A 15,894-nucleotide genomic window follows, 5' to 3' on the forward strand; every position below is an offset into this window, starting at 1 on the left:
GTAACTAAAGAAAACATCTCATCTTTTGTTTTACTTAAAGATTTAAAATTCCAAATGGAGGACTTTGGTATCTCATAGAGATACTTCAGCAAGTTGAAACAAACCAGACAATTTTTTAATCAAAATGCAGAGAGAGGATTTTCTACTTAAAGCATTTAAGTAGTTTTAGGACAACAGCAAGAGAGCAGTAATTTTCAAGACAGCAAAATACTTCTGAAGCAGATAGGTTTTATTTTTTTCCTGAGAGAGAGGGTTGATACTTTGACATTTAAGGCTACTCACTAATCTGGGAATCAAGACAATAAAATCTGCATTTAGTATAATTAACAAAAATTACCCTGTTTGATATTAAAAAAATAGTAACCTGAATGAGTAGAAGAAAAGCTTTTTTTTTTTTCCAGGGGTCAAGTACACTTTAATATAGCTAAGATAAACTACTAAAATATACATCAGACCTCAGCATGTCATTCTGACTCTTACTGTGAGCACAGAAGACACTGGTGCCATATAGCAGGCCAGCTGGGTCAATGTGAGCACTCCTGAGACAATCAGCAGTTAACTGCAGCATAAAATTCATAAGCCTTTGACCCTGATAAAGCCTCCAGGATGAAATATTTAAGTAGAATTGTTTATGGTATTTAACTACACAGCAGTGCCTTTTTCTCCAGAAATGTTTGGGGATTTTTTTTCCCAGCAGTGCTTGCACTGATCCATTTGAGTTGTTTTGCAGAACTAGCACTAAGAAAACACACAAGAAACCCATGGATATTAAAAGCTGTCCCACTATAATTTTGGAAAGTAAAATGTTACAAAGACAAACTGTAAAAGAAGAAAATACCTTTAAATCAGGGTGCTAAAATCATACCTGGCTTTAAAAATACATGGTATAAGTGTATAAACACACAGCCTTATATGTCTCAGAAAATGATGACCTTCCAAAAATTCCCACTTCTGCTTCAGATTCCCTTCAGGATGTCCTTTTGAATACTTTGGTCCAACTGTCAATGTTCTTATTCCAATGACAATCATCAATATGTGAATAACTACACCTATATATAAGCATTCATCTTAACACTATAAAATAAATCAGAAAATTCATACAACAGTTTTGTACATACCAACACACCATTTTCACATGTCCAAGCACTCGGAGTAGATTCAAGTTTACTGATGCAAACTATAAATCTGTCTGGAAACACACGTAACTCTATATAAAAAACAATTGAAAAGATTATGGAAATTATAACAATATTCAAAACTATACATAACAACAACATATATATCTGTTATTTTAGTAAAGAAAATCATTTCTTTTTTAATTGGCACACTAACTCACTTGATGTACTCCAGTAGTTTCTCGTGTACTCTCTTTAAACATCCCATCCCTCCTTTCGTTTTGCTTTTTTAAGCCATTTCCAAAAAATCAATAAGTCAGAGTAAGTTTAGCTCCCAAGAGGACGGCCATGGCTGCAAATGAGTCCACCTGCACCCCTGGAAAAATCTACCAGACAGAATCAACAGACTAACTACTTAACCATGATGTCTTTTGTGCTATTCTGGTGAGTCTTTCCATCACAAAAGCTGTAAATTATGTTTGTAATACAGCACAACAAATTCAATCAGGACTTGGCATAAAAACTCAGCATAAGGGTGTTTCCAACTCTAACTACAGTGATTTTTGAAGCCATTAAACAAATTGGTTAACTACTACTGAATAATATCTTTTACTCAAGGTAACATGGTTTGTTATGAACACAACAAAGCTTCTGTGTACAAAGGATTAAAAATTGAAGGGTTCTCAGATGAGAATAGACCTGAGTGAGCTTTATTCAGTACCTAGCAATGCTATGAAAAAAAGTATAGCTGGATCTTTTGCTACTTTACATATCAGATTCTTTCTGAACAATTCTTTTCAGCTCTTTTTTTTTTTTGTTTTGGTTTTTGGTTTGCTTTACTTTTCTAGAAAGAGTTACTAGTTTTACAGGTTTGTTATGCTTCAAAAACAAGCCATAACACCCTATTTTCTGGGACAAGAGAGAGATAAGGTACACAGGAAAAAAACCCCATGAGGCTGACCTCACAGATGGTTTTTGGTAGGACATCTCCCCACAACGATCTGGGTATAGGCATGATGTGCACAATTTGTCAGTGACTATCAGGTTATCCAGCTGTGTGACTGCCTCTCTACAAGGTACTGCTTCTTCACCAACAGCATATTTCCATAACTATGTGACAAACCCCTCTCAGTGCATGTCAGCAGTGACTTTTCTAGAGTCATTACAGTGAAAGATACGGATGTTAAAACAGGTGACCTTGCATTGTCATTGGTTGAAAAGGCATATACACAGGCCTCTCTTTGGCACAGTAGCTTGTTAAGCTACTCTAACTTGATAATGAGTATAAGCCTTTCATATAATTTCATAAACATCAACTCTGTTAGAAAGACTGTGTCCAAGAAAGCATTCATGCTGTGCCAGACTGTTCTTTCCCACTTGTATCCTCAGGATCTGAAAAGCCACACAACAAAGATCTAGTACAACGGTGTTCAAACTGGAGCAGTCTATGGACATCTTCCAAACAGGCTACAGAAGACAAGTTGGACAGCAGTTACAAAGACTGAATTTGATATGTAGAGTTTCACTAATTAGGTAAGTTTAGTTTAGGTATTGAGAGAGCATCACCAAATAAAGTATGCAAGATTCTTCTATTAGGCTCAGTTTTTAGTTTGTGAAGTACTGGGTACTCTTTACAGAAAGGAAACATTAGTGAAAAATTGTTTCTTTTTTTAAAGATATGGCCCTATTTTACTATTTATTGGGAGCAAAATGAAATTCCTTTCTTGTTAGGAACTTCACGTGGAAGCAAAGTTTTGATTGCAGCCATCAGAGCCCCTCTTTTTGACAATCCTAATAGGGTAAGCTGATTCCAGGTAAGACATTTTTATTGCTACATTTTATAACCAACTGACTTGCTGCCTAACAAAATGAAAGTATCTTTAGGTATTCATTGCTGGATAAAAAGAGTTCAATTTTAATACACAGAAACCAATGCTGAGATACCAATGCAGATACTGCTATTCTAAGTATTCTTCCTGGAGGCTGGAAGAACAAGTTTGGTGAAAGATTTAAAATCAACACTCTTATGTCTTCTACCAATATAGACCTGGAAAACAACTAACTGGCATTTGGAGAGAGATGAGACATTTATGCATATAATGAATTCCTATAAAAATAAGACATTCTTTTAAAATATCCATTCAAGTACTCAATATTTTAAGAGCACCTCATCGATTCATGTTGCTGTTTTGAATACCAAAAGCTCAACACAAAGGGCAGTGATTGTTACAGATCCTTTTTGTTGCTGTTGGTGGGAGAGGATTGATATCACTTCCTTACAAGCATCTTGGCTTGAAAAAACTTGAAAAAAAAGAAGATCTGGTCCAATGACATCACTATGCAAAGATTTTACAGCACTGACGTGAATGAAAGCCTTTTCTTGCATGCACTTGTAGTAGTGTACAGTTGATGTCATAAGACACTCAGACAACAATGAAGCAATTCTTACTGCAACCTCTGGTTGATTCACCCTGCAGAGACTCAGTAAAGTGCTGAGTCTCATCATACTTACAGAATTTGGTGTGGCTTAGCTGATTACCCTGAGGCAAGGCATATACAAATTTAAAATTAAGTTTAAAAAAAACCTCACAAAGTATTAGTTTGTGTTCCCTTTTTTCCTCAGAAATGCAGAACTCTAAGTAACACTACAAGAAAATGATTTCTTACCACGATAACGTTTCCCTACGGCACAGCGGAGGTTAACCCATCTCTTCACAAAGTAGGCAGTAATGTGAAAACTGTTGGCTGTAACATAAAACAAAGGAATAATGGTAAGTGTAAGGGTGTCTTGGTCATTCTGGTCTCAAAGTGTTGCACACCTGTGAAGATCAGACTGAGAGAAAGCAGCAGCAGCTCAGCTATATAAAAGAAAACATAACCTTAAATATCTTTTTTGAAAAAGAAACTACTCAGACCCAAGTCTGAAGACATTAGTAGCTAAAGAAATTACCAACCACCAAATTCTGGTATCCAACCTCAGAAATACATTTAAATCAATTAATTGATTAACAGCCTAGTGTCATGGTCACTAGTCCAACAGGCTGGAGTGCAATTCATGACGATGTTTGCATATATACTCTACAAAATCACTTTAGATCCCCATTTACTTAACTACCCTCTAGAGAAAGGTGACATACTCAAAGCTGACAGAAAATTGCTGGCTATAACAAAAAAAAACCCAACCCAAACAAACCAAACATGAAAGGTCTACAATTCCATTTAATATAGTGAGGAATGCATACATTTAAACTCCTCAATACCCACAAGCAGACAGAGCTAGCCTGGCTGACCTAACAGATACATGTAACATACACAGAGGCTTCCTCAGTTCCTATTCCTGAGAATGACAGAAATCCTTGTGCACCAGGAGCATAAGAAAAGGACAGAAAGGATTATTGTAGAATGGTAGGGGTTGGAAGGGACCTTTAGAGATCATCTAGTCCAACCCCCCTACAGTAAAGAGACTATTAGACTACAGCTAAGGAAGTTGGCTTTTCTTTTTCTTCTACTTAAATTCCCAAATGGCCCCAAGTAAATAAGTTCAGGTTTGATGCATGAAGGTATTTAACAACTCAACTCACACTGAAATTGAAAGAAGTTGCCATCTGTGGCTCCTCTGCCACAGTCTCTCTGTAAACCTCACTAAAATGAATGTGCAAAGAGAGGTAGTGGTATTTCTCCTAACTCTGATGGGTTTAGCAAGACCTAAGTTACTGTTGTTTCTAGGACAGTCAGATACCCTCGGTGCAATTAGCACAGAAAAATCAGAAAATCAAGCGCTATCACCGTTCCTCTAATCTATTTAAAAAGAAGTAAGAAAAGCTTGTTTGTTCCAGTCTCAATCTCTACTAAAGGCAAGTGCCAAAACCGTGGCTAATAATATGTTGCTAAATAAGTTGCTAAGTATAAGCCTCAAAATGTATGTCTTCACCTGCACAGTCTATAATTCCCCTACTTGTACAAGATCTCCTGGAGCTCACCATCAGGTGCTGTTCAGCATCACCTCTCATTAAGAACCATAGTTATTGATCACAATCAATCCCTTTGAAATTTATCAGACATCTTTTTTCCTTCCCCTCAGGAAGATACCTACAATTTGACTTCCCTTTAGAGATTAAGTCAAGATGTGACAAGTTGAGCCATTGTTAAAAACGATGAGTGCTGAAGAAAACTTTGGATGTAATCCACCAGCTTTATGAACTGTATATTTATGAGCACAATTAAAGAAAATTACTTTTAGCTATTTTCAGCTTGGCATCCACATCTTTAACGTTGTTAGCAGGGTAAGTCAAATCAAAGAATTTGCCCTGTATCTAAATAAGTTGTTAGTGTGATTATATCATCTTCCACTGGGAGCTCTGTAACACTGAAAAAAAGAATATTCCTAAAGGTACAGCTTTGCAAACAAATCTTCAGAAAGTGAATATTAAAGGAGTCTTTCCACCTTCGTTTCTAGGGGATAGTTCAAATGTGTTTTTCTTGAGAGGAACTTAAAATGAAAAAGTGTGAATCTTGAGCTTTTCACAGGGAAAAGCATGAAACTTCATTCCTGAAATTCTTTCCTGAAACAGTGCCACGTATATGTTTATTTTTCTTGATATTCTCTGAGAGGTTAAGTGTTTAATCATATTTGATTGACTAATGGCCTGAACAAAGTTTCCAATTCCTCTTAAACGCCCTCGATTCAGCTAGCTACCATTCTCTGGAAGAGAACACCTCCTCCAAATCTAACAACAGAAATAACAGTGTAAGAGATCAAGACACTTCTACACTATTTTTACAGTGTCAGCTCAAGACTGAAAGGCTTACAGAATCTTCATAGGGAGTTGCACTTGAGCTAATAAGCTCAGCCCAGAGGGACTAATACTAGGAAACAGTTTTATCCTGACCAGATGATTTGCTGTTACTTGTTGCTGTGAGAACATATGAAGACACATTGCATTCAAGATACCAATATTTTGAAAGTATGACACAGCTATACCAATCAAATGTTTTGAAACCCTCTTGCATGTGACATCTGATCTAGTCCATAGTCTTTCTGCTTCCTTCAAGAGCAACATTTTATCGAATTAACTATTCTGCTTCATGAAATAAGAGACTGAACAATAATTCCCACCAGAAAACCTTATTATCTGACAACCTCACATAACTTGCAGCCTTTTAAACTTTCTACACAGTTACTCAGCATGCGTCTAAGTTTATTCTCAATTCCAGACTTGTCCACCATCAACTCTGTTTATATACCAGCAAATACTCATGTTGGCTTTGGGCAAACATGGATTATGGGAGGACAGCCAGTATACTCAGTAAAGACCAAAAGCTGCTGCTCATGGTATCTGGAAGGAGGGACCAACTGATATATACCAAATGAGCCATCACTAGCTCCTTTTAAGCACACCACAGATGTTTTAACCTTAAGCTACAAAGTGTTTTCCAAACAGTAATGTTAAGAGAAGGGTCACATATCTTTAGCTCAGCTAACCCAATGGGCCTAATCTTCAGTTTCTTATCATGTAACATAGACAAAGCTCCATTTGTAGATTACCAACACAGAAGCAGAAAGAAAACTCTTAGTGATTTGGAGTTTTCTTTTTCTTACTTCAAAACTGTGCACCTAAATCACAAGATCCAGGTTCCAAAAATAAACAGCCAAAAAAACCCCAAACCCAACAGAATAAATAGACCCTGAAACCCAAAGCTAGACTAAATAAAAGTGGTTCTCGTGGTTCTACAGTTCTGTTTCAGATGAAATACAGACCAGCGTGTGCTGCTTTTTAAGGGAATGGTTATTTGCCCTGCTTGCTGTATTTCACAGTCCTATGACACTGAGAGGAAGTATCACAAACTGACTCTGCTGTAAGACTATCCAGCAACACTTGTTTTCCAAAAGAGTCACAGCCAAGCTGAACTGTGCTTCCAGAAGGCTGCCAAGAAGAGGCTGTGGTACAACATGGAGCAGTGGGAAGCCCTCTCCCACGGCTATTACGGACTGTTCATCTGGGAGCCTGGGAAAATGCCTCTGAGCTGCTGAGTTATCTGGAGCAGCCTGGCAGGTGTTCACTTCCCAACACAATCTGGCACCTGCATGGCTTTATAACTAATTTCAGTCAAGTCTTCTCCAAAGCCCCAGTACAAGCCGACTGCCCCCTAACCACTTCCATATCTGACAGGCACCTATTTCTCATTGCACAGTATTTTTTTACCATCTTTACAAAAATCCCACCTATTTTTCCCCTCAGCTTAGTCGTTTCACATTTCTGAACAGGTTGTTCTGCATTAGGGCTGCCTCTGTTTGGAAAACTAACAACAAAGTAAATCCTTGCGACACACACATATTAAACAAAATAAGAGGATGAATTTCTCATGTGACAATGTGAAAGTAAATACATGAGTGCATTAGACTTTCTGAAACATTATATTGTACATCAAAAAAATAACACATTTTGCTTATGCTAGATTAATTATTCCACACAAAGTAATCTATACTAGTAATAGTGTTTACAGTACATAGAGCTTTTCATCTTCAAAGTGCTCTACAGACATATTATTACATTGCTTTTTAGCAGTGCTCTTTCTCCACTTAAAGTTATTCACCACCAAATCTAAATTCCCAATTGTTTGCAAACAAAACAAAAAAGGGAATGTTTTATTCTAAACCTACTGTTAATCATGCAGCTCTCCTTCCCCAAACAAATGTTCACGTTGAAAGGCTGAGGGAGCTGGGGCTCCTCAGCTTGGACAAAAGGAGACTGAGGGGTGACCTCACTAATGCTTACAAATACACAAAGGGTGGGTGTCAGGAGAATGGAGCCAGGCTGTTCTCAGTGATGGTCAATGATAGGAAAAGGGGCAACGGGTACAAGATGGAACATATGAGGTTACAAAGAAACAAAAGGAAGAATTTCTTCCCTGTTGAGGTGAGGGAGCACTGGAAGGGGCTGCCCAGATGGACCGTGGAGTGTCCTTCTCTGGAGACATTCCAAACCCACCTGGATGAGTTCCTGTGTGACCTACTCTAGGTGGTCCTGCTCTGGCAGAGGAGTTGGACTGGATCATCTTTTGAGATCCCTTCCACCCCTTAAGATGCTGTGGTTCTGCGATAGGCATGTGCTCCAGAGTAGGTTGTGATCTTGAATTTAGAAGAGATTCAAAACCAAATGTTGGCATTGTAAATTTAAGTCCAAGTCTAAGATAAACCAGGGACAAGACAGCAAATACAAAAAGCTGTTGAGATTTCCTAAGCCTTTTCTGATGTTCAGAATGAATACAGAGTTTCTGTATCATCTCAGAGACACACACACACACACACAAATTCAACTTTGCAGTTAATGAAAACAAACACCTACTACAACTTTTTATACACCAAACAGTGGATTTCAGAACAACTTCAGCAGCCCAGGGTGGCTTCCATTCTTTCCATTCAATCAGCTTTCAGTTCAAAGAACTTTTTAATTAGTTCTAAACATTTTCACTATTTCATGTGATAATCACCAGCAAGTCTACAGGTAAGAAGTGTACTGATCAAGGTAAAATAAAGCCCATAAACTTTTGAAAGCACGTTTTATCCCTAAGAAAAATCCATTCAGGCTACTGAATTTGCATACATAAAGGATTCAACTGAAAAATCAAAAGACTTGGTTGCAGTATTGAGAGAGTATTGCTGCAAGGTCTGATCTTGTAAACTCATACCTGCAAATAAATTCGGTGATGTAATTTGCCTCTGTCTTTTTCCAAAGTGCCTTACAGTCAGCTTAAACCAAGCCTAGACAACAACAGATTACTGATTATTTTCACCCTACTCTTTCACAATTTTATTAGTATTAGTGCTGTTTTTCTATATGCTACATCTTCTGAACACAGGTCAGTGTCAACACAAATAGGTTGACAGATCTGTCCCATGAAGGACCTGGGCGCATGATTTAGCTCCTATCATGGAACACAGTCCCAGACTGAAAGAAACACGTTAACTTTTTTATCAGGTTGATCGAGAGAGAATGAGATATGCTTAGCAGAACCCTCTCTGCTATCAGAACATTGATAGCTGGACACAGCACACTGTCTAAAACCTTCCAAATATGGGTCATTAACAGTGAAACTGGACTGAGTCATTTTATGGAATCCATGAGTAAGGTGCTAAAGCTCTTCTCTAGCAGGAGAAATGTGGAATTCACTCCAAAATCATAACTATACTGGCCAGACTGGATCCAGACTAAGGTACTTTTTCATCTGCTTGTCATGGGTATTCTGGAGGAAAAAAAAAAAAAAAACAAGAAAGAAAAGCATGTACAAGACCATCTGGCTGTAAGATGAGAAATGCATCTGATGGAGGTCCCAAGAAAATATCATCTCTGAAGGAAAAAGACCATCTTGCCCTCACTAACACTTGAGATGGAAAGGCAGGCTGATCCAGATCTGGACAACAGCTCTTAAGATAGTGTCTCTCAACACCCATTCATAATGTATAAGCAGTAATAGCTAGCACCACCTGCTCATGCATTCAAGCAGATAAATGTAGAGCAATATATTTGATGGTCAGTGAACCATTATCACAGACAACTGTTTTCTAATAGGAGACAAGATTTGATCACATCCTTTTGTGACCATATTGTTAATCACATGTGATGGGCTCTAACACGTGAACTCAAAGCTATTTAGGAATTCTCACTGTTTTGGACATATAAACTGGAAGGTCACGTGCCTGGACTTCTTTAACGACTGGAATGAGCCAGACAACTGAAAGAAAGGCTGAGAATGGCATCTATTGCTACCATCCAAAAGGCAGAGAGAACTGGAAAACAAACCCTGTGGTAAATGCTGTCTGACAAGTCATCAGCAGAGGAGAATCTAAAGTCTCTTCAAAGTGACTGCATTGCCATGAAGGAGCAGTTTAGTCAAAAACCCTCTGATGCCACATCTGTGCATCAAGCTGGCCAGGAACAGATGCATCCAAAGGAAACCATGTCCAAGTTCCTCACAGTGATAAAAGGTAGCTAAAATGAAACACAGGCACTGTGATGGTGACAAGTTTGACTTTCAAGTCACTAGAGAATACATACAGTTCCCTTAAAGCACATGCCTCAAAAAAAAAGTCCTCTCAGCCTGCTTCTGTGGTTTTTGCCTGGAGGATATCCATGAGCTTCATGAATATGCTGATGCCATGAAATAATTGAAAAGGAGGATTTGGTATTTTTACATGTCAGGAACCTCTACAAAACAAAGTCTCTTCTAGCACAAAAACTCAATCTAAATGTGGAAATGAGCCTTTCAGAATGTAACAGACACAACTGGTTCCCCTTGTTGTTCATTAGAACACCATAATTGTGGGTGCCAATAATATGACGCTGAAAGATTTTCAAATAAAGTCAATCAAACCCCTCACTGGTCTCCAGGCTCTGTTCTTTTTTTTCCCCTGGCAATAGGAAATAACTTCTGCAAAACTTCTTCCCTGAGAGGAAAGGGCTTTAACTCTATAGCTCCCACAGCTGACAAGATTTCATCTTCTATCATTAATATGGTCTCTAGGCAAGGGTCACTAAAAATGTCAGGAATATATTGCATCACATGGCTACAATACCTTGGGATGTGGTGAAAAAAGCCCCATGAACTGCCACTGCAGACATAATAAGGGACAATAAGAGCGAAAAAAAAGCTAATAGTAGGCATCTTCAGCAGAACTTTTAAAAGATGGCATGAACCTGAAAAGGCAGTTTCTTCAAAGCCGATATACAGCAGCAATGAATGTTTTTGTCTTTCTTTTTTGAAGACTCCTGTTAGGATAGCCCAGTGAAGCTAAGAGACCTAGAGAACACTTCAAAAGAAAATGACTTCTAAGAGACACGTGTGGACTTGAACCAGCAAGCGCTTCATGTTGTTGTTTGAATAAAGCAAGCTGTGCCAAAGGTTCATGGGGTTTTGTCCTTTCACACAACAGACTCTTTTCAGATTTATAGCAAAGAAATTCTGGAACATAGTGAATAGGTGGAAAGTCATTACAATGGAGCTTTCTGCATTTTCTCTTTTGAAATGCTGGCAAATAACCCACAATTAAGTCAGCTGCTGAAAGGTTCTATTTCCAAATGAGTCTCAATCTCTTTCTGCTCTCACAGGCTCTGAGAGGATACCACCAAAAACCTATGATTGTCCTCATCTGATCCGTGTCACTCAGCTCCACCAAGGAAGAAGGTTCTGATTGTGGTGCAAGGAGCTGGAGACTGACTGCAAAATGGTTTGTAACAAACTGTTCATTTTAGCTTACTCAGGAATGCAGTGTTATAAGGGATCACCTGAGTTATGCAGCTCAGTACCTTGCAGTAACAGATGCTAAGTGCAAAAAACAAGTGCACAGAACATCCTCTTTCTGAATTTTAAATATAAAATTTAAGGTCTTTTATACAAAAGACCAAAAGGTACGACCCTGTCTTGCACCATGGAAAGACAACAGAAAAGGACAGGCATTGCCCAAACCTGATAACCCCCGTGCATACACACAAAACCAACCCCAAACCTAAATATCTTAATTAAAAGAATAAGATACCCTGTAAACAAATACAAGACTGACACCTACTTTCTCTAAAGCAAGTTTCATCATTTAAACAACTTGATTTTCCATGGATGTGTATGGTGAATATGTCACAAGTAGGATATTTCTCTCTGAATAAACGTAATTTGTTTTGCATTAAAGTATCTCTTACCTGTTGGAGGTTGATGGGATACATCAAGTTCTCTTACTATGCTCACAACCCATATTCAAGATTGTGCTGGGCTCTTTTCCCTCCTCTTTTCAAGTAAAAGTGATTCACTACTAAATTATCATCCACTCTGTATGGTTTTAATATATTAAGGCTCAGACCCTGCAAAGCTTTGCTGGTGTAGTTTTATGGTTTGTCACTTGTACCTTTGTTGTCAATAGAAATACTCAGTGTGGAATAAACATCTAGTACATCCAATGGTGAATCAAATGCACACAACTGCTCTCACTGAAGTACTTATGAAGCACTTGTTTCAGGAATTGGCCCTCCATCTCTATCTGGACAGATTTCTGTAAAGCCTTATAAAACATTTCCAAATATAAATAAACCCACAAAAATGTTTGCAATTTAAAAAGCTGTAGTTTCTCTCTACTTTTGTCATATGATAATGAAACTTAAGAACAAAGGAGGGTATTATTGTGTAATATGGTAACATGGAAAGTTTAAAAGAAATTCCTATTCATATTTAGCCATGAAATTACATTGATAATTATTTCTAGATATAATGAAAACAATAAAGCCTTCAATGTTCAAAACATATCTATAATGGGTTTTTTTCTTGTAATGACAAGTTTTGTTTTTCTTGGACTACTGGTGATAGTTTGGGGATTTTTACGTTGAGATTTTTAGGGAATGCAAGGGTTAAAGATGTGTAAAACAGATTTTCTCACAGTTTAAAGAGAGCAAAACAACACATTTAGGAAACCAGACAGCTAAAAGGTCAAAACGTTACACTTCCAGGTCAAACTTCTGGTTGCAATTAAGCAAATTCTTCTGAACATTTCTAGGGAAATCGTATTTCTTTTTGGTTTTACTTCAAATCTCTATTCTTTCTTGCTTAACTTGTAAGCAAAGCAATATTGCTCTCTCCAGAAACATTTAATAAAGGCTACTTGCTTGACTTTTTTTATAAAAAGAATTTGGCATTTCATCTCAAAAGAAAAGTTTCATTTTTTTCTGCCTCATTTAATAGACAGTTGAATTAATTTTTTAAGAAGGGCAATGAAGCTCTAATTTAGTTATTTACAAAAATAGACACAATCTTTCTTTTCCCCTTAGAAATCACATCTCCCTTTTCATCCACTTTTATTATCTGTATTTTCATCGTAGGGTTTGGTTTGGCTTTTTTAGGATTCATATTTTTTAGTAACTTAAGGTGTTTTCAAACTCCGATGGAGCTTTACAAAACCCCCTTCAAGTCTAAGATGCTGACAATGGTGCTGATGGAAATATTGGTGAGCCTGCCAAAACACACCAGCAATCTCATCACTCCTATCACTGCCCAACAAGACTACTTAGGTTTGAAAACAGAGAATCTCTGCTCCCATGGCAGACAGATTCTCACAGGGTTTTATCCCACTGCACACAGACACAGCATTAGCTGCACACGCACAACCAGGATAGGAATGTAGCATTATGTGGTTCTTTGGGCAATGCATGAGAGGTAGACCTGGTATGCATCTCCACAACATAACCCACTAAGTGGGTCAGTAAGTGATAGATGCTATTGTATGTACCCAAGCTGAAAAAATGAAATCCTAAAGGCATATTCACGACACATTAAAAATTCAGCCAACCACAAAGGATGTAACCAGACTGAGACATTATTTGCAAATGCTTTACTTCAGCAGAATCCATGTATTACATTGAACTGCCCTCACTACTTTATCTGTAGCATATTCCAGGCAGCCCAGTCTTCAAGTTATCCCACACACATATTTGTAAAGGTCAGACAGCTAAGGAAAGTCAGGTCTATCATACTGACCAAACCATTTTTTCTATGGTATTTTAGACATTCCAACGCAAGGAATTTGAGCATTAAATGCAGACCACAGAATCTATCAAATGCTGCTAACAGAAATCCTATTTGCCACATGCACGAAGGATGGGAGAAGATAATTTCAAGGTAAACTTATCCTTTATAAAATTTCAACTGAAACAGTGAGCACATAAAAAAAACTCTCCAAACCAATCTGCTACCAATTCCAGCTGTGTCTAGTGCTTAAACAGGTCCATAGAAGCTGTACACTGACATACTATCCTTTGTATTCCAGCTTGCAAGTGACTACAGAAAGTTTAAAAAGCTATACAGAGCACAACACCTCCAAGAGGAACAGACGTAACCACAAGTAAGAAATCAGGCAGCCAAATAAGAAACAGTAGGTGCTTAGGGACAGATTTTCAAAATAACTCCATGTGGATTCCAAAACTGCACAATTCCCACCTGTGACAGATGCTGAGAGCTCTTGCAGAAGGTAATTGTACATTCCCTAGCCTAGAGAAGAGTTACTTTGATATTCCCAATTTAATATCGAACCATAAATTAAAGGTGGGGCTCATCTTGCTCAACTTGCAACATCTGAATCAAACTAGTATCCTAAGCTTCATTTTTAATTGTTAGAGATTAATAGCCTATTAACTTTGAGGCAGCTTTGATAAACTGACAGAAGAGACAAAATTCCACTCTGGAAATACACATGATTAATGGATATTGACTTTTTGACCAATCACATGAAAACTCCAAAGAAACTTTCCACTTGCAGAAATGTATGTGTCTCTGCATAAAATGAAGTACTAACAGCAAAGTTGCTATGCAGTAGTACTTGGACGCTATAGAAAGACCTTTAGGATTTATATAGGAGTAATTTTTATCATATTTTTTTCTTTTTATAAACTGAAAACAATCATATGGAAATGAGAAACAACACCAAATTCTTTCTTTTCACAAAAAGAAACCAAATTGAACAACTTTCCTGTTGTTTTAAACAAATGCTATTGCTTTCCAGTACAACACGAGCTATATAAAACACTTTCTTACACAAATACACTATTTAATTTCCTATCCAACACCATAAACTTCACGAGGGCCAAAACTAGGGAAGAAGAAAAGTAAGGAGAATGCATTCAACCCACCTCGTGTTGCAGCTGCAAGTGTCCCACATAAGACAGAGACAGCAATTGCTAAAGTCTCTGCAAATCTCAGCACAGTAACAGAAAGACCAAGGTAGACCCCTCAATCTAGAAAGTGCAGAACATTCTCTGACAATCTTTGAAACCTGCTGACTCTCTCTGACATAAAAATGAGTTTTCAGATTTATAGTGCAGGATTTTTCCAGAAAAGTACAATGATAAAAAAGGCCATATTGGCCAAGTCCTCTTGATAGTTACTGGTCCACATAGCTAAATGCCTTGCATGTAAACGTCCTTATAAATGCCTACAAGGGGAGGTGAAATGCAAGACCAAATGTATGTGGTCATTTCCCCAATGTTTTCCCAGATTCAAGCACTCTCAACTCAAGCCTTTATTGAATCAAGGGAGTTCTGTGAATTCTGTACCCTCCCTAGCTTATTCTCCCATGTTTTTGTGGACTCAGCATAAGCTTTTATCATATCCATTACCCTGTGGCAATGAGTTCCACAATTTCGGTAACTATGGTGCTTCCAATAGCTTCATTAGATGCCTTCTTGTTCTCAAATTGGAAAAGAACGAGAGAAGAAACAATTTCTTAGATTTCTGTTATGTTTCCCCTAGTTCATGTATTTTCTGGGCTGAAGAGCCCTAACACACTCAATTCTTCCCTAGATTTAGTATGTTCCCTGTAATGCATTTCCTCAGCTTGGATCACCTTTGTTGCCCCTCTGCAGTTTTTCCCAATTCTATCATATTATAATCTTAGATAAGAAAAAAAAAGATCACCAAAAGAAAATCCTCAAATGGTGCACAAGTATGGCTTTCTAAAATCTTTTGTTCTAAACAGATATATAACCTTGATGTTCTAAAGACAAATGTTTTTGTGAAAAAAGATGCCTTTAATCCTCATTAGCTGGTTGTAAAACAAAAATGAAAAAAATTAATCTAAAGCAAATACAGGAAATATTAAATACAAGATACTAAGCAAAACATTTTCCCTAAGTTATTGCATAAGTTACTGTGTACTTCAGGGAGCTGTGAGGCTCTGTTGTCACAGACAGATGAATGTAAGTTGAAAGTTCAAAGATCTGCAGGACTTGGCCACAAGTCATAAGTGAGT

At 37.6% G+C, this 15,894-nt stretch overlaps 1 protein-coding gene across 4 annotated transcripts in view; it reads right to left on the bottom strand.

Annotated features, from left to right (window-relative positions):
• SLX4IP (SLX4 interacting protein) overlaps positions 1 to 15,894 on the bottom strand; it is a 76,318-nt gene that overhangs the window by 15,447 nt on the left and 44,977 nt on the right. For all 4 annotated transcript variants that reach the window (XM_061989238.1, XM_061989241.1, XM_061989240.1 and 1 more), the window contains 2 exons: positions 3,783 to 3,860; positions 1,119 to 1,207 (listed from right to left, as the gene is read on the bottom strand). In XM_061989238.1, the coding sequence (XP_061845222.1) occupies positions 1,119 to 1,207; positions 3,783 to 3,860 (167 nt within the window). The remainder of the gene's footprint in view (positions 1 to 1,118; positions 1,208 to 3,782; positions 3,861 to 15,894) is intronic.

Source organism: Colius striatus, chromosome 2 (assembly GCF_028858725.1).
Source record: "Colius striatus isolate bColStr4 chromosome 2, bColStr4.1.hap1, whole genome shotgun sequence".
NCBI classification, from domain to species: domain Eukaryota; kingdom Metazoa; phylum Chordata; class Aves; order Coliiformes; family Coliidae; genus Colius; species Colius striatus.